We start from the raw sequence: 22228 nt of genomic DNA, 5'->3' as shown, positions 1-22228 counted from the left end.
GAAAAGCTACAGAAAGCTAAACACATTCACTCCACAAGGTAAAATTGCAGCATGCTCAAATAGTGAAATCAGAGAATGTGTTACTTGCTTCCTAGGTAACCTAAGAAAAGCCAGGCAGCCAGGAGAAGTTTATTAGCAGCAACAGACTAAAGAGATTTAATAGTGGGGTTTAATGCAGGCAGAATAGGTGTGAAGAACTGACTGATTCCTGGGATCCAAACCAACTGCTGAGCAGCTGATAAATGTAATGGATTTAAGATGTCATTCTGAAGAAACTGAAAACCTATTTAGCTCATTGTGATTCGTCTTTCCTACACTTTGTCTGCTTATCCACAGACATGATGGGCACAATGTAAGAACTTAGATATAATGCACCTTGTGTTCAGCTGTCAATATCTTGTTTGGGACTTGTGGACTGTTTTAATTCCTCCCAGATATACAGTTATCCCAAACATACTTTCAAGGCTATTTTAATTTTTCAAAGCAGCTTTCTTGAATGAGGAAGACAATGAGAGGTAATAGCGCAAGTCCAATAGAACATTTTCATATGTACTGTACACTGTTAGGTGAAAGACTTGACAATATCTTCCAAAACACAAATTTTCAGGACATTTTGTTTAATAAAATTATTAGTCCTGGTGTAGTTCAAAAAAGAGCAGCAGACTGCTACCGACATTCAGCCTTCACATTATTTCACACTAAACTGATCTTGTTTGATAAATTGGTAAATGTGTCGACTGCAAAAAACACTAGGAAACCCAATATAGTTTTAACTCCTGAAGTTAATTTCATGCTGATGAAAGGTGCCAGATTTAAAGACCTAATCCCTCTGTTAGAGACAGAACAGTTAGAAAACAGGTAGCTGCAGTGCAGTGGCCAGCATGCCAGGAAATTTTTTCTGGAGGGGTCACTTTTATGACTGATAATAGTCAGCATAATCAGCTAGTGGCCTTTTTGAGATTACCACTATGGTCATTACTGGCAATTTTTTTGTGAACACATGGCTAGTTCAACCAAAAGCTGCATTGAGCTCAACAAGTCATTTTACATGAAGGGAAAAACAGCCATCAAATAATGATGTTTGGCCATTATAGACCTGAGAGAGAGAAGAGTCTCTATATGGCATTTTCCACTTCCTACCCACACAAACCACATCTTTAGTTCCTACAACTTTGCTGGGGGAAGATGTTTACATGTTTAGTAGGAGTGCATAAAAATTATAATGTTGAAGGTCACTCATTTTCCAATCTGGGATATCTTAAAAAAAAAAATTTATTTCATTACTGAAAGTAGCAAATAAAGTTAAAGGCTACCAGATTAAAAACCATCAGTTTCCTATTTTAATTATTCATATTGGAGGCATCACAGTTTGATAAATATATACAATGCATTAACATTCCAGCAAGTGGACACACATCAAAATAATAACCATTAGACAGTCAAAATAATTTATTCATGGAAAATAAAGATAAATCCATATTCCAGGAATATTTTCCCTGCTTTGATCTCTACCTTAACAACCTAGGACTATAAACTATACTTTATACAGATGACAAAGAGGACTGTTTTAATAAGATGAACATAACACTTGGTGGACTATCTCAAAGTAAGTAAACTTTTGGTGTTATAGCAAATACATCCCAAGAAACCTATGGATCCAAAGAAACCTATGAATCCAAGATTGTTGCTTTGACCAACAGCAGTTTACCTTATTGCATGCAGTTTTAACTATTCTTTGCTGAAATATAACCTTATTCTCAGTGAAGAATATTTTGTATGAATGCCAAATGCTGAGTTACGTATCATTTTGTGAAAGCCTCTAATTGTACTTGGAATGCCTTTGTTATTTAAACAATTTCATGAATGGATTGGGTTTTCAGTATAGGGTTATTTATATATTTACAGAGAAATCCTGTTTGAATTATGTAAAGATTTTTGCAACATTAGAAAGACCGCAGCTATGTGACACCCTGCACATCTGTCAGTTAAAGGCTACTTCTAAAATCTAAAACTTCACTATTGCTTACTGTATGTAGGGGCGTCACTACAATACAAGAAGCTGCACAGTAATTAGGAGCTTGTGTAATTTTTTTTTGGCACAAATCATTGTTTGCATAACATCACAGGTAGTTCTAACTAAAAAATTTATAATTATTTCTCTGAATTAGGACTGTATGAAGAGTTTGATACTTCTGACAACATTAGATTGAAGTTCATAGTAAGAAAGAAAATATTTGAATTGGTTTACTTTTAAAGTAGATAGTAAAATCTAAAATAAGCTACCAGCTATCAGCAAAAACATTAAATGTGTGTTGGTGTTACATCTGCAAAACTCAGTCCATATTCTTATAGAATATAAGGATGACAGTTAAAAAATTTTTACACGGGTGCCTTAACATAATATGGAGTCACTTTTCTTAACTAATATACATGTATCAAATAATCTAGACAAAAATTTTATTCCTCCTGTACTGAAGTGATGGTACTATACAAGTTCCCAGTTCGGTGAAAACAGCTTTTGGTAGCTAATTTTTAACTAGCCCATTAAGTTGTTCTGCAAGTAATGTAGTTTTAAAAGATCAAAAAAACAGATTCAAGTCCAACTATATGTTTTAATATGGTTATTAACAAAGACAACACGTCCGTGTATTCTATGAATTTTGCTGTGTAAGCAAGTAACCGCAACCATCATCTGAATTGCATGCATCAGTTGCCCTATTGTACATGTTTTTCATAATTTTTAAAAACCCACTTTATAATTTAAAATATTATATATCATGTTAGTGTTCAGCTTTTCCTTCACCTAGAATGAGCCAACATTATAGTTGACTGAGAATTGTAGCTTGGTTCTGTGAAAAGATAATTGCAAAAATATATCCCCAACTTCAAAATGTACTGTACAGACCTAGAAAACATTAAAAGGCTGTGATACCTTGAATTTCTTAATGTATTTAGAAAGGACAGCAAGCCAAAAGTGAAGTATCATATAGTACAAATATTAGACATCCAGGGCATACTGCATACAGGATAAGATGTATACAGTGGGAATGCTTCGGAAGCATATACAGGGATCCGCAGTTTTGATTACTTAAGTTAAACTTGATCACGTAGGCGGGCCAGTCTCTGTGACAGCTCATCCTGCAGAATGTCAGAATAAACAGTTATAGTCATTTCTACGTATTAGTTTTAAAGAAGATAAATGCAAACACACGTGTACTATCCAAGGTCACACCACAAACACAACAATAAATAAGACACAAGCAAGAGCCAGATAAGAATTTGCATTTCTAGGAGACAAGTGCTAATTGACTCCACTGTAACTGAGTCATTGGGTTGCATCCTCAAATGAACTGAGCTCAAACTGAAGTTGAAGCAGAATGGTGGCTCTACACCACCTTGTACCTCTGCCATTCCCAGAACCAGCCAATGGCCAAATCAGACCTTAGTGCAAGCTGGAACTGTCCTCTAACATACTCTGGCTAAACTGGTTCCCTAAAGGATCATTCACCAATGCAAGATCACTGAAGTACATTATTCTAAAAGCTAAGCCCCTCAAATCTTCTTCCGCTGGAGCAGGGGGTGTAACAGCCAATGCCAGTTTTACCTTTGATGAGGATCTGCCCAGGGCCAGAAAATTCCGAGCTGCTCATTCAGAGCTAGTTTAAGGCCCCTTTTCACTGCTTCAGAAGCGTAGGGGACCTTAGCAAGAGAAGAGGACCTGACCCAGTATATACATTGGATGACCCAGTTAGTGAACAGAGGAAAAGTTAAAAGTACGTGCACAGCTGGTAGACTCATTAAAACACAAATACACACCCCTTATGCCTGCAAGCAAACCTTGTTTTACTTACAGACTGCATTTCTTTTTATAAAAATAAAACTAATTTATTACAAGGCCCTAGAAGTTTGCAAATACATTTCAATTTTAAATATCACATATAACAATAACTCTTCTACATAAATGTGATAATGATCTATTAGAAAAACTACAAAGCAGTATTTACCTGCTCCTGCTGAAGCAACACTGTGCCAACAGAACCTGTTTGCCCCTGGGGTAGTTCCATGTTCAGATCAAGGCTACAATTAAAAACAGAAGACAAATATATATCACAAAAATAAATACAGCGACAGATCACAGCAGGGGTACAATAGTTGAAAAATGGTGTTCTATATAGCGTGTGGCCAGTGTCTCAAGCACACCCTGATACTTTGTACTCCAATTAATTAGCCAAGCTTGATCAGGAAAGTGGGGTTATCACCAAGCAAAGAGTTTGTCTAACAGTAATAATTGCTAGGACAATTAGCAAAATTTCTGTTTACTGGGGATGCTTTTGGATAGTACCAGTGGGTTAAGCAGGGCTTCAGACTGGTGATAAGGCCATCAAATTCTACATCACAGTTTTAATACAAATCTGTCAAATAAAAGCAACCCAGCAGCAGTAGTAGTATGGTGCACTAATTCTCCATCCCTCTGTTATCCCCAGAAAAGCCCAGTCCAGCAGCAGGGATACTGTTTTCATTCCCATAGGGCAGTGCATTTATGGCAACAAAGCAGTAACACCAGCTCTTGTCTTACAAAGATGACATGAAAGGGGAATAATAGGAACATAGGGCAAAGGACTGGAAGGGACCTCCTGGGTCATCAAGTCCAATCCCCTGCTATCACTGGCACTTTTCTCAACTGAAATTAAACACATTTACGAAGGATGGATGGATGGACGGACAAGCAGAGTTGACTGATTGCCTGACTGCACTATCCTGGCTCGATCATTTTTTAGTATTAAGCCAGATGTCCCTCACTGCCTTTTTAAAGGCTGAGAGAACAACACTATTAAACATCTGTATTTCAATATAGTGCAGCCTTGTCCTCACTCATTGCTATTGTAAGATCACTATAAAGAAATGGATCACGCTGAGACAGTTAAAACCTATTCATACATACATTAAGTGCACTCTAAATTAAGTTTAATTACTACAGCATGGTCCATTCTGTAAAGTGCTTTTTATGACAGAAATGAGCTGTTCTAGTTCTAGACTTTAGCATAAAAATCATGCCAAAACTACACGGTGGTTTATGGACCTCTATCCATTTTCACTCATGAAGATTTTGAGCCATGGTATCAGAGGTGAAAGTCAGCATATAGACAGCCACTGGCTATTTAGCTCCCCAGACTAGCACATTTAAGTGAGGGAAATCTGATAATTAATTAAAATCAAGTATAAGAGCCAGATTCGACTTCCGTTAAGGTACACAAATATTACTACTCTTCAATAATTTTTATATTATACTCACCCTGCTTCATCCGCCATTTCCTGTAGAAGCGTATCCACTTGGTTCTAGAATAGGAAATCAAAACTGAATCAGTTTCTGTTATTGTATTTAATACAAGATTAACCATATGATTTGCAATAAGCAAAATGCTACTGTCTTAATAAAATGATTTAGGGCTTGTCTACATCAGAAAGTTGCAGCGCTGGTGAGGGAGTTACAGCGCTGCAACTTTGAAGGTGTACACATCTGCAGGGCATCACCAGCGCTGCAACTCCCTGTTTGCAGCGCTGGCCGTACTCCCGTTTTGTCTCGGGTGTAGAGGATCCAGCGCTGGTGATCCAGCGCTGGTAATCCAATGTAGACACTTACCAGCGCTTTTCTTGACCTCCGTGGAAGGAGGAAGCCTCTGGTAATCAAGCTGGTCTCCTTCCCCGGCTTGCTCTCTCGTTCCCGGAACCCCGAGCAAGCAGGTCTCCTTCCTTGCGGTTTGCAGGGTGGTTCGGGGAACACGAGAGCAAACCGCGGCGAAGCTGGTCTCCTTTCCCGGTTTGCTCTCGCGTTCCCGGAACCCCCCTTGAAACCGCCCAACAGCGCTGCAGTGTGGCCACATCTAACACCACTTGCAGCGCTGGTTGTTGTAAGTGTGGCCACTCTGCAGCGCTGGCCCTATACAGCTGTACTAATACAGCTGTAACAACCAGCGCTGCAAAATTGTAGATGTAGACATGGCCTTAGAAAGGAGCTTCTGTGGATTTTTGAACATTTACAGTCTTCACCACCAGAGGAGCTATAGGAATTCAGAATACAAGGAGCACATCTCATACTATGGCTGCCATGCAAATCAGTTCTCCAAATTCAATTACTGATCCGTAATATTTCCAAATATGATTGAGTCTAATCCTGTCTGTACAAATCACATCTACTTGAATATCACAACTATAGAAATGTTACTATAGTCATCACTATTATGAAACAATTCCTTTATCAGGACACAGGAAGCATCTTCCCCATCATCAGACTTCTTTATATAATCCTTCGAACAAAAACTTTTTTACTCTTTTGGAACTATGTTTTTTTAATTGTGATATAGCTGACGGTGGTGTGTCTTTTGACTAAAAATGTTTATTAAAAGTTAGTCAAAAGTTCCATAAATTTCAACAGAGAGGCAGAAAATTGTATGCTATACCACCAATCAAACACATTAGGTGTAAGAGGGGAGCTTAAGACCGTATACATAACATGTACATTTTTTATCAGAGCATTTAGCAGCTCAAACTATTCTTTTGGTCACAAGGTAGCATGTAAATATTTCTCACATTAAACTAAGAATGCCCAACTCCTGTTATAGCTTTCAAAAGACAAAGTATAGAAGAGAAAATCTCTTTGTACAGTGAGTAACATGGTATTTTATTTGCTGCAATATCAGTTATTCTTACCTGTGGTGTTGTTAACGTAGTAGTATTACTCATTGTGTCTTCCATCTGTGCTGTCTGAACATCTAGTGTTTCAAACTGGTGCTCAAATTTGTCCATTAAGGCAGATATCTGCAGACAAACAAATACTGTCAAAGCAAAAGTATAAAACTGAATGTATACCTCTGAATTCCAAATAATTAATGTATGTCTACCTTTCCAGGTTCATGCTCTTCAATGTAGCATCCATAGATTTAACTACTCCTGCCATTGATTTTGTTACCTAAAAAGATAAAGTAAAAGATATAAACCAATATATAAACAAAATCACATAATAAACGATCATTAGTTTGGTTAACCACTCCTGTTTTTAAGTAAACTTGTCTGTTCTCATCTCTGTCCAAAAAACTTTTACAATTCTTTAACAGTAGTGTCACACAGCTGTTTTCAGGTCTATCAGCTTTTTACTATAAACCCTGCTTTCAGAAGTTACAGTTTAGCTGTAAAAAACCAAAAAGCTCTGGGCTGAATCTCTAGAAATAAAGACATTTCACAAATCATAGGGAACTGAAATCTATATAGCATTTTTTGAGTTATGATTGTAGGAATAACTGGGGCCAAGTATGCTACCCTAGTTGTGAGTAACTGTGAGAAAGTGGATAAAAATTCAGAACATGTCAACAGCGTATAACAAATGAATTTTGAGGGTAAAAGGGAGACCAACAAACTGAATTAGCCTCAACAAAGAGGCCTACTAATATAACTCAAGCTCTGTGTTAAATTCATACTTAGTAAATATGAAACCAAAAGGACCCAAGTTGTTGTGTTGGAAATTAGGTCTAATTGGTGAACACAAATAGTAAGAGGATCGGCCAGGGATCAGCAACCTTTTGCACATCCCTCGGCCCGTGCTGCTTCCCACAGACCCATTGGCCTGGAGCGGTGAACCGCAACCAGTGAGAGCCCTGATTGGCTGAACCTGTGGATGTGGCAGGTAAACAAACTGGTGCGGCCGGCCAGAGGGCTCACCCTAGCAAAGGTTGCCAATCCCTGGTATAGGCTATTCTATCCACTGATTCCTATTGGGTCCTCAAAGAGAGACCTGGGAACATGAGGGATGTAGATGCTGACTGACAAGACGAGAGAAGGGGAAGGAGTGAGCTTTATCATCATAGCTGATACTCCCACGGTCTCCTGGAACCCCAGGATTCATTGTCATACCACTGGGCTTTCACTGTTCTGACTGGAAAATGTCCTGATCACACCAGGCCCAAGAGAGAGGGACCCAGATGACACTGTCACCTCTACTATCTCCAGCTAACTTCCAAATGCCACCTGGGATGTGAGACTGTCACCCCTTACCTCCTGACTCCTTTTCCTTCTCCACCCTATTTCTTCTCTTTCCTAGCCTTCTTTTTTCCTTCTGACTGATAAGATTCTGGTTTAGCTGGCCAAGACTGTACATTTCACAACACTGCTGTCAGTCTGTGACCAGAAAGAATCAGCTAAATGTGATGCCCTAAACAGCCCATTGCTGGTACAAGTTTGCCAGGTCTTGATAAGACCTTCGGCTGTGCATGTTTTTCCAGCAATGGAGGATGCAAGCAAAAGTCAACACCAGAGACAGAAGCTACAGTATCTATCTTAACATTTTGTTTTCTCTGTGTGTATTTGTCCTGTTGTGTCTTAAAGGAAGCAGGATCAGATTAACAGCAGCAACAGCACCAGGACCCTCTCAACTAAAGGTATGTTTACACTACCCACGTTACAGTGCTGCCACAGCGGTGCCATGATGTGGACAGTGTAGACACGCTTTATCGCTGGGGGAGAGCTCTCCCGGTGATTAAAAACCTAACCCGAAAGAGCAGTGGCAGCTTTATCACTGGGAGCTATGTTTTTTCACACCCTTGAATGTCAAAAGTTTTAGTGCTGAAAGTGGCTGTCTAAACACAGCCTAAATTCTCTTTTCCCTAAAAAGGAGAGTTATTACCGTCTTTAATATCACCTAAAAGACTATCCAACAAAGAGGGTTTTTTCCTTTCAAAAACTCTCTCCAGACACAGGGAAAGGAAACAAGGCACATTAAAATAAAAATCTTACTTAATACTACATTTCAAATGCTTCAACTGATTTTCCTACTTGTCTGTATCTTTTACAATATTTTTTTTTTTTTTTTTAATGTAATGGTGTGTCTGCCATGGTATTAAGCAGGCTGAGGTCTCTGTATGCCAAACTCTGTTTAACATTGTTTAATGTTGGACAGTTACAAAGTCATATTAACACCTTTAAATCTTTGAGCCCATATAGTCTTATCTAAACTAATACAACAGGACGCAATAAACACAAGACCACCACAACAAGCCCAGGAATCTTTACAAAACTAAGTTTTAAAGAAGCTTTTCAGGCCTTTGATCTGCAATAATAATCTCATGTTCCTTTTCTTCCAAAGATAACTGTTACATACTTCAGTGCAGATGAAATAATTCTTATATATTTGAAGTGTAGCCACTTCTGGAGTACTTAACAGTGAAGAGGAACACTGTACAACAGTTAGAAAAAACAAAAACAGCATATGACTGAAACTGCACAGGGAACATGGTATGTTTACCTTAGGTATTTCTAAGCCACTTATTTCCAACAGTATAAACCAGGAACAACCTCACTACTTCTTACCATAGCATCTTTACTGACCATAGATGCTCAAGATCTCCATTTTATTTCTCATCTTAAAGACAGCCCATTTTCTAGCATCATTGTAAGGAACGGATTCAGTATGGAGAGGTAAGAAATCAATTTAATTTGCTTCCTACAGTACCTACAATTTCCTTGGATCTCCCAGCCAAATGCTATCTAATAAGATCGTAACTAAAGTAACAGAATTGCAGAAATATCCTTGACAGTCTATTTAACAATGCAGTCACTAGACAGGTCATTTTGAGCTGAGACCATAAAGGTAAGCGTACTAGTGTCTAAAAGATTCTGAACTATTGTTACATATCTGTTTTGCAGACGCTATAGTACAGAAGTGGGCAAACTTTTTGGCCCGAGGCGACATCTAGGTGGGGAAATTGCATGCAGGGCCATGAATGTAGGGCTGGGGCAGCGGGTTGGGGTGTGGAAGGGGGTGCAGCGTTGCAGGAAGGGCTCGGGGCAAGCAGTTGGGGTGGAGGAGGGAGTATGGAGTGCAAGAGGGGGCTCAGGGCAGGGGGTTGGGGTGCAGGAGGGATGCAAGCAGGGGGCTCAAGGCAGGGGTGCAGCAGGAAGTGCAGGGTGTGGGAGGCGGTTTGTAGTGTGCAAGAAGGGGCTCAGGGCAAGGGGTTGGTGTGCAGGAGGCGGTGTAGTGTGCAAGAAGGGGCTCAGGGCAAGGGGTTGGGGTGCAGGAGGGGTGTCGGGTGCAGCAGGTGGCTCAAGGCAAGGGGTTGGGGTGCAGGAGGGATGTGGGGTGCGGCAGGGTGCTCGGGGAAAGGGGTTGGAGCGTGAGGTGCAGGAGGAGCGGCTCCAGGGTGGCAGCGGCACGCAGCAGGGCTAAGGCTCCCTGCCTGCCCTGGCCCCGTGCCACTCCGGGAAGCAGCCGGCTCCATGTCCCTGTGGCCCCTGGGGAGGCAGAGGGCTCTGTGCGCTGCCCTCGCCTGTGGGTACATCCCCCAAAGCTCCCATTGGCCGCAGTCCCGTTCCCGGCCAATGGGAGCTGCAGGGGGTGGGGGGCAGTCGGTGCCTTTAGGCAAGGGCAGTGCACAGAGCCCTCTGCTTCCCCCAGGGGCTGCAGGGAAATGGAGCCAGCCGCTTCCCAGAGTGGCACAGGGCCAGGGCAGGCCTCCCCCAGTGGCTGCAGGGACATGGTGCTGGTCACTTTCTGGAGCAGAGCGGGGCCCGCGGCGCCACAGGGGTGGCAATCCTACAGGCTGGATCCAAAGCCCTGACGGGCCGGATTCGGCCCATAGTTTGCCCACCTCTGCTACAGTAGATTGAAACAGAAATACTTTCTATATGCCTTTTTGGAAACCCACAAGAAATCAATTTATTAAGTGTATCTACTTGTAAAATGGAAGGGACAGTTATCTTTAAAAATTTGTGACACAAGACATTGATTTAAATTAGGACACATTGGTTAGCTAACAAGAAACATTTGTTTCCCTAAGTATAGGAGAAACATGCAACAGCACCAATACCATATGAAGGATGGTGGCATTAATCCAACTAATTAATTCATAACTCTCACAAGCCAATGCTTCATACACAACTTAGTTTACTGCGGGCCACAACTGAAGCCTGTCAGGCCATCCCAGTAAGCTTACTAATTCATTGTTTTAGGGATAGAATTAAGACAGTTTAAGGAGAATTAGAGGCCTTATCTAGCTGGAGAGTTTATACATGGAAGTATGAAAACATGCTTACCTTGCCCATTGTTACTGCAGTTTGAACTCTTGCTGCTACTGCATCTACCCTGGCACTCATGCGCAAGAAATTGATTGCCTGATTCTTTTGTCGGATTGCGTTTTCTGCATGTATTCTTGCAACTTCAGTATTACCCTTCTGGATTGCCTGTTTAAATAAAAGCAAACTATTGCTAACCCTTCTTAGCAGTAATTACCCAGCAACAGTAAGCCCTTCAAAAAAATTAGACTTGCAAAACAAGTGAACTCTAGGTCCAATTCAACTCCATTGAAGTCAATGGAAAGATTGTAATTGATCTGGATGTGAACTAGATGGCATCTTCTATGCATAAGAAAGTATGCCTGAAACTTTCAGCTACTCCCAAAAGCATCAATATCAGTAAGTCTACAGATGTATTATGGAGTAGCATTCTGGATTTATATGCTCACAAATATCTAACCTTTCAAACACATTAAGAACCCAGTTTTTAATCAAATTCATACTTTTAGTACTACTAAAACAAATAACTCAGAAGGAATATGTATACCTCATTACAGTATCTTTCTGTTCATGAAATCAGAACAAAAAGTATCCCTCTCTCATTGTGTATATGGTGGATGCTGCTTAACAGCAATCCATATACAGTATTAATTTTTGTTTAATAGCAACATTTTGCCAGGAAACCAACCACATCCCATTGATTTTAAGGTTAATAGGATTTGGATAGTGGCAACAGGCAGGTCATTTGGTAACAACTTTGTTTTTTTGGAAGAAAGACCCTGGCTGCAGGCAGGTTATGGGGCAAGGGAAGCCCCATAAACCTGCCTGTGACCAGGGACCCGCTGCCCACACTGAAGGTAAAGGGCTGCAGGACCCATATCCACATTGCAATGGGATCTCCTGTCATTGTGGGCTGAGAGGGGATGCTGCAGGCAAGGTAGAAGCAGATGCTGGGCTTTTCATGGAGAGTGGGGGTGCTCAGGTCCCCTAGAGTGGTATGGTTCCTTCGCCTGCATGCTCTGATCGCACCCTGCTCTCAGCACATCCCAGGAGCTTCCTTTCCCGGGCTGTAGCCTGAAAGCCAGGTTTTCATGGCTGCAGCACAGAACGAAGCTCTGGGAATGCTGAGCACCAGCTACAGGCAGGCTTGTGAAGCTGCAGGCAAAGGTTGTTTGCCCCAATGCTTCCTTCCCTAGGTGCAGCCTCACAAACATGCCTTTCGCTTATTGGCCACTCTTGGATAACAATAAGTTGCTAAAAGCAGAACCCACTGCTATATGAAGTGCTTTAGATATTCAAAGAAATGCAAAACCACATTAATCCTGTCATTATAACCCAACATTACAGGTTAACTTAACACTGTTCTTTTAGTTATGAGAAAACTGATGCAGAGAAATTCAAAGGCAGAGCTGGAAGTCAAGTTACTGGCTCCCATAATCCATGTACCTGTGTCAAACAGGGAAATGAAAGTCTCTGCTGGAGATGAAAAAAGTCTCCCAGTAACAACAACAAAAAGCCAGTCCAGCAGCAATGAAATAGGAAGCTGGATTCTATTCCTATTATTCTCATAGATCAACAGACTGATTAAATTCAGACTGAAAGATCAAGTTCTGCCCTCAGTTATAACCATATAATCTGCATTGAAGAAGAAGAATTAGTAAGCAAATCTATTACTAATAATGAGTCAGAGACTTTAGAAAACACTAAAAAATCTTCCTCTTTGAAAGGCCTTTCCACCATATTCACAGTCAATTTTGAAGAAAAAGTTATGAAACATTCCATTTCAGTGTTAATATGTACAATATTTTAAGAATATAAAAAATACCATGACAAAGGGCATGTCTACAGTACAATCTAATTGACGTAGGCTAGATTGACTTACAGCCACCGCAATAATTACTTACAGCCAACAGCCAATGTAAGGATGCAGTGTCTACAGACACCATGTCACTAAAGACACTGATATAAGCCTCTTGTGGAGGTGGAGTTATGATGTCAATGTAGTAGGCAATTAGGCTTGTCTCCCTATCGGCAGGCAGTGATCGATCCAGCGGCGGTTGATTTATCGTGTTTCATATAGACACGATAAATCGACGGCATGAGCACTCTCCCGTCAACTCCGCTACTCCACCAGAACAAAGAGCGCAAGCAGAGTTGACGAGAGCGTCAGCTGTGTACTTACAGCAGTGAAAGCACTACGGTAAGTAGATCTAAGTACGTCGACTTTAGCTACGCTATTCACGTAGCTGAACTTGTGTATTTTTGATCACTCCGCACGGTTAGTGTAGACAAGCCCTTACATCAGTGGCAGTAAGGCTGCAGTGTAGACATGACATAATTAGGTTGACATAAGCTGCCTTATGTCGACCTAACTGTGTAATGTAGACCAGGTCACAGTCACAAATGTGTTACGGTCAATAGGACATACTATGTTGCCAATCTACATAGATTTCCTGTTTTATTACAATGCACACAGGAAAACCATTACAAAATACAAGTTAAGGACCCTGCCTAGCATAAAATAGAAAAATTAAGTATATACACACAACCTAGTTTCGTTAGTACCTTCTTAATTTTAGTCTTTTCAATCTTTTCTTCTTATCACATTTTTTTGCATTCCTGCTGAGCTCTTTGGCAGCAAACTTCAAGTTAAACAGGTGTTCTGCAATGCATATTAAGGATCTACAAAATACTAGCAATACTTAAAATATGAACATGTCGCTTTCGTTGGATTAGTAGCCCCACTACATGCATACTGTATTTCCTTCGGCAAATTTTAATATTGGTAGTTCAGCCATTTTAATTTGCAAGAAACAAATTGAGCAGATACAGTTTTTTTGTTTTTTTTTAAATTTTACATAACCCATGTTCTTTTGTCATCTTAAGCTTAAAACCATAGTTTGGACACTTTTTTTAAAAAACAAGGTCAGAACCAAAATTAGCTTACTTTGATGAAAGACCCAATTCAAGTAGTTAAAAGGAATAAAAATGCTGGTCTTTAGAACATATGCACTACAGGTAGGGTGATTCTGAAGTCCTGGGAATCTGAAGAGAATGATAGTTATATCATGGACTTCAAAGGGAGCAGTCTCATCGCAATGCTAAGCGCTTCTGAAAATTCCATCCCTAGCACTCACACAGCATCTATATAGTTTTAACTTTAAAACTCTACTAAGATGCTACCTCCTGCTCCAAGGAATGCTATGGTGCCACAAACCCACACAGAAAAATCAAGGGTTCAGCTTAAAATTATGGCAAAATTAAGATGAAAAGCAAAGCTACCATGACATTCTTTTTCAGATCACCCATCTCCCTATCAGGTAGGGAGAAAAATGAGAAATCTTACCCACCATGTGTGCTATAACACCTGGCCGTGACAAGGTGAGGCTTTAGACATCCTTCAGTTATAAATTCTTTACTCTTACTAGATGACAATGGATCATTTTGTCACACGTGCTGTTTAGTGGAATAGCATTGCCCTTAAGTACACTACTAACCAAATATCAAAAATTCACCACATGTAAATAAGAAATTGTTCTCTGTCATAAATAAATGTTTACATAAGTCCCTGGAAAGATGAATATTTTTCCTTTTAGGAGGCAAAGAATTATTTTGCTGAAATCATGTGTGCATTATTTCTATGTAATTCTTCACCCTAACATCCACTCATCAGTTGGCACACTGATCACTAGTGAACAATCTTTTCTTTGTTAATAGGAAACGTTTAACTGACTAAACATTAATGCAATGATAATTCTCTGCAGAAATGCAGAATTTTTTTTTCCTAAATCAACACTCTAGTCTCTGGCTTGTGCATCAAGTTCCATAGCTGACCCTGGCTTGAAGGTGAATAGGAAAAAACATTTAAACAACTGACTTCATCATGATGCCTCATTTTTGTAACAGAGGTGTATAAGTTTGGTGTGCAAGGCCATATAGTGTCATTGTACCCTCACACATTTAAAGTTTGAGCATTATGGGAATATTGATTAAATCATAAATCAATTTAAAGGTGAGCTGCAAAGGAAAAATGATAGCTGTACTTTTTTGTTTGTTTCTAATGTGTAAAAAAGGCCTGAAAAATTTCTCCACCAAAAAAGCATTGTTTGTTTTTACATTAGCATTTTAGGTCCTGACAAGGCTGGAAGACAGACACCACAAGAGAATGAAAATAGTGGGAACAAAAAGAGAAGAGAGATTTAATCAGGAGAATGTAACATAAGCTAGACTGAATTTGCCTAGGAACTGATAATAGGCTTTGAAGTATTTCAGCTACAGATTGCCAACTGCAATCCAGCTCCAGGTCAATGATCAGAATGACCATGTAAAGTATTACATCACTTCCTTAAATCAATGGCTTGAGTCCATTGTGACACACACTAGGATTTATTTTTAAACTTCCTCAATTACTCACAATGTTTCTACGTTAGATAGCACAATACATCATCTGTTGCCTCACAGATCTTTCATGCCATGGCACACTTACTCCAACCTTTAAATGTACCTGTCTCAATATAGGATAACTCAAGTGAAATCAAACTACTTCTTATATTCACCATAATTTATTTAGAAACCTGTTCAAACATTTCATCTTATCAACATCCTTAGAACTACCGATGAGGATACAGCTGAGCCAAACATACAGAAAAAAAGCATTAAAGGTAAGATCATTTTATACATCAGGGAAAAAGTTTATTCTGTTTTTGTTTATAAAGGACGTTAAGTATGATTTCTTATCATTACCAGGAAAGGGAAAAAAGGGCCAATTCTTAGCTCCTGCCACTGCCTCAAAGACACATGATCCATCCAGCTAACAATTCCTGTTGTGTGGGGAAAACCCCAATTGATCAATGTCACCCCTGTCACAGACTCTGGCATAGGGGCATAACCAGAGTGCTATGGCATTTCAGCTATTCCTGGCTGGCAGAACAGCCCTTTGGTGCTGCTGGCAGCCAGGTGCAAGTTTGCTCCAAGGACTGAACTGGCATCCCCCAGCCCAACCAGGATTGGGGGAATGCTGCTCTCCCTGTCCCTCCACTAAGATACAGTGCCAAGTGGATACTGATCAGATATTACATAAAACAAGTCAGACTTGGAATGGAACAGGAGTCTGAAGAATAGCATGATCAAATGGATGAGAGACTTTAGATATAAGAAATCTCTACAGACACATTATAAAATGAAGATAAAAATATATATTCTTGTAAACAAAATAACTTTCACCCTCTTCACATCCACTGCTAAGAAAGGTGGGGAGGACTCGGGGGGGGGGGGTGAGGGGACATATACTGCTAGAGAAAGAGAGTTTTCTATTAGCCCTGCAGCAATAACTTGATGTTAGCCATCTGGAAGCTAAGTTTTGGCAGAAAACACTTATGTCATTCATAAATACAGGGAAAAAATTCCAAGTCCTTCCTTCTCCCATCTAGCAGGTTTATTTTCCTTGCAAAAATGGAATATTCACTTCTTCTTTCCACCTATAATCTATATTAGGGCTGTTCAATAATCAGTTAACTCATGCGATTCACTGAAAAGTTAATTGCCATACAAAAATTAATTGCAGTTTTAATCGTATTGTTCAATAATAGAACAATTGAAATTTATAAAATACTTTTAGATGTGCGTCTACATTTCAAATACATTGATTTCAATTACACCACAGAATACAAAGGTACTGTAACTCCTCACTTAACGTTGTAGTTATGTTCCTGAAAACTGAGACTTTAAGCGAAACGATGTTAAGCGAATCCAATTTCCCCATAAGAACTAATGTAAATATGGGGGGTTAGGTTCCAGGCAATTTTTTTCACCAGACAAAAAACTATATTATATAGATATACACATATTATACGTTTTAAACAAACAATTTTATACTGTTCACAGCTATGATGACTGTGAAGCTTGGTTGAGGAGGTAAAGTTAAAGGGTGGAAGAAGGAGGGATATTTCCCAGGGAAAGCCTTGCTGCTAAATGATGAACTAGCATTCGGCTGAGCCCTCAAGGGTTAACACACTGTTATTACTGTAGCCTCTCACACAAGGCAGCACGAACAGGAGGGAGGGGAGACAGCATAGCAGACAGAGACAGACACACGTGTGTCTGTGAGAGAGAGAGAGAGAGAGAAAGAGGCACACCACCCCTTTAAAGTAAGCTGACCCACTCTTGTGTCTTTTTAAGTGGATCAGGAAGTTAAGAGAGCCCCAGGCTCTCTCTGTCTCTCTCCATGTGTCCCCTCCCTGCTCTATATGGAGAAGGGGTAAGCAGGGTGCAAGAGCAGGGGGAAGAGGGACACCCTGACATTAGCCCCCCCGGCCCTCTTTCCTTCCCTGGACAGGAGTCTCTGGGAGCAGCTCCAAGGCAGCGGGCAGGAGCAACACATGGCAGTGGGGGGAGGGACAGCTGAACTGCCCAGCAATTGATAGCCTGCTGGGCGGCTTCAACACAGGGAACGTAGGGGAGCAGGGAGCTGATAGAAGGAACTGATGGGGGGCTGCCAGTCCACCCTGGCTACAAGCCCCAACCAGCTAGCTGCAACGGGCTGCTCTAGCAGCAAGCAGTGGACAAAGCAGGCAGCTGCCAAACGACCTTAGTAGGGAGCACTGCACAACTTTAAACGAGCATGTTCCCTAATTGATCAGCAATAACAACAACATTAACCGGGATGACTTTAAGTGAGGAGTTACTGTTTTATATTTATTTATATATTTATTTATAATTTATATTATTTTTTATTACAAATATTTGCACTGTAAAAATGATAAACAAAAGAGATAGTATTTTCAATTCACCTCATACAAGTACTGTAGTGCAGTCTCTTTATCGTGAAAGTGCAAATTGCAAATGTAGATTTATTTTTTTTGTTACATCAACTACACTCAAAAACAAAACAATGCAAAATTTCAGAGCCTACAAGTCCACTCAGTCCTACTTATCCTTCAGCCAATCTCTAAGACAAACACGTTTGTTTACATTTATGGGAGATAATGCTGCCCACTCCTTGTTTATAATGTCTCCAGAAAATGACAACAGGAATTTGCATGTGATTTTTGTAGCCAGCACTGCAAGATATTTACATGTCAGATATGCTAAACCAGTGGTTCTCAAACTTTTGTACTGGTGACCCCTTTCACATAGCAAGACTCTGAGTGCGACCTCCCCCCCCCTTATAAATTAAAAACACGTTTTTATATATTTAACACCATTATAAATGCTGGAGGCAAAGTGGGGTTTAGGCTGGAGGCTGACAGCTCACGACCATCCCCTGTAATAACCCTGTGACACCCTGAGGGGTCCCGACCCCTAGTTTGAGAACCCCTGTGCTAAACATTCATATGCCCCTACATGCTCTGGCCACCATTCCAGAGGACATGCTTCCATGCTGATGATGCTTGTTAAAAAAATGCTTTAATTAAATTTGTGACTGAACTCCTTGTGAGAGAATTGTATGTCTCTGGCTCTATTTTACCCACATTCTGCTATATATTTCATGTTATAGCAGTCTTGGACGATGACTCAGCACACGATGTTCGATTTTAAGAACACTTTCACTGCAGATTTAACAAAATGCAAAGAAGGTACTAATGTGAGGTTTCTAAAGACAGCTACAGCACTCGACCCAAGGTTTAAGAATCTGAAGTGCCTTCCAAAATCTGAGAGGGATGAGGTGTGGAGCATGCTTTCAGAAGTCTTAAAAGAGCAACACTCCGATGAGGAAACTACAGAACCCGAACCACTAAAAATAAAATCAACCTTCTGCTGGTGGCATCTGACTCAGATGATGAAAATGAACATTTGTCGGTCCACACTGCTTTGAATTGTTATCAAGCAGAACCAGTCAACAGCATGGACACATCCTCTGCAATGGTGACTGAAGCATGAAGGGACATATGAATCTTTAGTGCATCTGGCAGGTAAATATCTTGTGATGACAGCTACGATCGTGCTGTGAGGACACCTGTTCTCACTTTCAGGTGACATTGTGAACAAGAAGCGGGCAGCATTATCTCCTGCAAATGTAAACAAACTTGTTTGTCTGAACATGAAATAGAACTGAGTAGACCTGGAGGCTTTAAAGTTTTACATTGTTTTATTTTTGAATGCAGTTATTTTTTGTACATAATTCTACATTTGTAAATTCAACTTTCATGATAAAGAGACTGCACTACAGTACCTGTATTAGGTGAACTGAAAAATACTATTTCTTTTGTTTTTTTACAGTGCAAATAGTTGTAATAAAAACAATATAAAGTGAGCACTGTACTTTGTATTCTGTTATAATTGAAATCAATATTTGAAAATGTAGAAAACATCCAAAAATATTTAAATAAATGGTATTCTATTATTGTTTAAACAGTACGATTTTTTTAATAGCACGATTAATCACAATTAATTTTTTTAATCGCTTGACAGCCTAACTTTGTATGCAAGAATAGAACAACACAATTTCTGTTGTGATACTAACAGAAAATGAACAGTTTACAATTAAAACATTGTCTTCATCATGTCTTACAATAAAGGAAATTACCAGTTTCTACTATTGATCATTTCAAGATTCTTCTAGTTTCCCACATGATCTAAGATCAAAACAAAACTGGATGAAACACTCCACCCTGAGCACTTGCTATTACATCCACCCTGTATCACATGCCTCCAGCAGGCCTGGTGTGGTAAAAGGAGAAGGTTGGAGCCCATGTCAAGGCTTGAATGAATATTTTGATTTCATGCTGAAATAAAACACTGGGCTATAGGAACCCAGAAGTGGTCACAGGGTTCAGGCCGCTCCCTGCAATGCAGCCAGTCCCTCTTCGGGGTGGGAGAAGTTGACAGTCTAGCCAATGGCAGCGCTCAGTACCAGCCCATCGCCTGTCTGGTGAGGAAGGGGTTTGGTGTGTCTGTCACTCAGTGGAGTCCTTACAGTCAACAACAGTGACAGGCTCCAACTCAAAGGGAGGAGTGGGCAGCCTCCCCCGCGATGGGGCCCTTTCCCCCGAGGGGGCTCGCCCAGCTGTCGGGGGGAGGGGGAGATGGGCCCTTCCTCCCCCCAGGGGGCTCGCCCAGCTGTCGGGGGGAGGGGGAGATGGGCCCTTCCTCCCCCGAGGGGGCTCGCCCAGCTCTCGGGGAGGAGGGTGTCTCCACCTTGCGGGGGCCCCGTGTGAAGCAGGGCCGGGGCTGCAGACACTCGGGGGACCCTCCCCGCCACGTCTCGCTCTGCCCGGGCGCGCTGCCCTTCAGCCCAAAGGATACTCTCCATGCTGGACATGGCGGCGGCTCCTCAGGCCCGACCCGGCCGGCGAAGGCAGACGCTCTGGATCGGAACTCAGCGCGACCCGGCTCTCGGGTGTTGTTGGGAGTCGACTTCCGCCTTCCCCTCCCCGAGCTGCGTCTCGCGCAGGGAGGGCGGGACCTGGCGCCGGAGCCCTGGGGTGGAGGGAACGTGCGCGCCACCGCGGCGGGAGGGCGCGGAGCGGAGATCCCCGGATGAGACGGGGGTGATGGTGCCGTGCTGGGGTTGGGGGCGCGCGACGCCCCACCCCCCACTGCCTGGGCTGTCGGGACACACAGACGCTGTTTCCCCGCCCCCCAGTCCTAGCCGGCATCCCCGCATCCCCAGTGGTCTATCTTGACACACTAGGGTGTTCCCAGTGCTGGAAGAATTTGTATAACGGGGGTGCTGAGAGCCCTTGAACCAAACTGGAAACCCTGTATATGATAGAAACCAGGCCAGAAGTGAGGTAGCACCCCCCCCCCCACTTCCAATACCTGGGTGTCCTCGGGCCTGATACACCCCCCACCCCAGCTCTGTCCCCACACCTCCACCCCCTTCAGCCCTGACTGACAGATGCCAAAGTCCGGTCTCTGCAGGAGTTAATACAGCATATGATGAAACTTCAGGACACCCCACTCACCCACACTGCAACCTTCCCCTCTATCCCAGCTCACACATAGGGAGGGGGCACACAGACACCCTGAATAACTAAGTAGAGCAAGGTTGCAGAGGTGCAGCTCCCACCTCATGCTAGATCCCCTTTTTTCAGGTCACTTCAAGCACTGAACACCTACACCCGCTCCCCATTCTTCTTTCCCTTACCGAAGGTCTCTTCCTCAACTATAGCCTGAATTAGGGAAGGGAATAGGGATTGCCTCTAGTCAGCCTTTCATCTAATACTAATTGTAGCCCCACTTTATCTGGCAAGTCCTCCCGGTGAGGCATCAAGCTGCCTGGCAGTGGAAATCAACTCACTGATGTAATGGGCCTCTTCCATTTCTCATGTCATTACCTAAAGTAGGAATCCGTACAGGTTCCATGCTAAGCTCTTGGGGCTTGATCCTGCAAGCTACTGAACATTCAGGATTAGAAGTGGGTGACAATTTCCATCCAAACATTTTTCCACAGAAAAATGCAGATTTGGGTTGACAAACATTTTGTGAATTCATGTCACGTTCACTCAATTAATTGTAGTCAATCAGTGCCTCTAAAGTTTAGTTTTGACAGATTTTGTTTGTTTCAGTCAAAATGACTTCATTTTAAAATTTACTTCAATTTTACTAAAAATGTTTTTAAAAGCTCAAAATTAAAATGTTAATTTCAGGTCTAATCCAATGTTTTGTTTGACCTGACCCTGTTTTTTCCAACTTTTCAGTTTGCTTAGTATGTTTATTTCAGGTTGACCCAAAACTTTTTTTATTTTACAGAACTACCAGCTCTAGTCAATATCCAATCCACCAAAGCACTTAAGCATTTGCTTAATTTTAAGGCAATGGGACTTTTTATGTACCTAAAGGCAGATGGATGCTTAAGTGCTTCACAGGATCAGACCCTGAGTGCTCAGCACATTGCAGGGTCTAATCCACAGGAGTTCTATTGTAACATGGATAACAGTAGGCATATGGTATGTTGTGCCGAGTTAGTTTTAATGTGATGGTTCTTTCTAAGTATGCCATTCAGTACCATTAGAAAACATACCATCTTTCTGCCCTTACTTCTGTTCTTATCTACCTTACATTTAAAAATAATGGCTTTACTCATTTTGTTTATTTATGAAGCTAGTTAAATTAATAGATACACACTTTAAATCAAAAACAGTTTAGCTCTAATGTCTTGTGACCCTTGTGGTGCCCCATAGAGCCAGAGAACAGCCACTGGCATACTTTGTGGAATAAGATGTCAGTA

The 22228-nt window shown here is 41.3% G+C and overlaps 1 protein-coding gene across 1 annotated transcript; it reads right to left on the bottom strand.

The window, feature by feature from the left end:
* Positions 1-1317: 1317 nt before the first annotated feature.
* Positions 1318-20457, bottom strand: CHMP1B (charged multivesicular body protein 1B). The gene is given in 9 exon segments (XM_030575402.1): positions 1318-3138; positions 4005-4077; positions 5294-5337; positions 6709-6818; positions 6901-6967; positions 11080-11226; positions 13624-13658; positions 13661-13720; positions 20302-20457. Coding segments are annotated over 9 exon segments (597 nt in total). The 5' UTR covers positions 20318-20457; the 3' UTR covers positions 1318-3093.
* Between the last annotated feature and the right edge of the window lie 1771 nt (positions 20458-22228).

The sequence above is a fragment of the Gopherus evgoodei genome, chromosome 9 (assembly GCF_007399415.2).
Source record: "Gopherus evgoodei ecotype Sinaloan lineage chromosome 9, rGopEvg1_v1.p, whole genome shotgun sequence".
In the NCBI taxonomy this organism is placed as follows: Eukaryota; Metazoa; Chordata; order Testudines; family Testudinidae; genus Gopherus; species Gopherus evgoodei.
The sequence above is the reverse complement of the archived record's forward strand: the minus strand, read 5'-3'. Positions and strand labels throughout refer to the sequence as shown.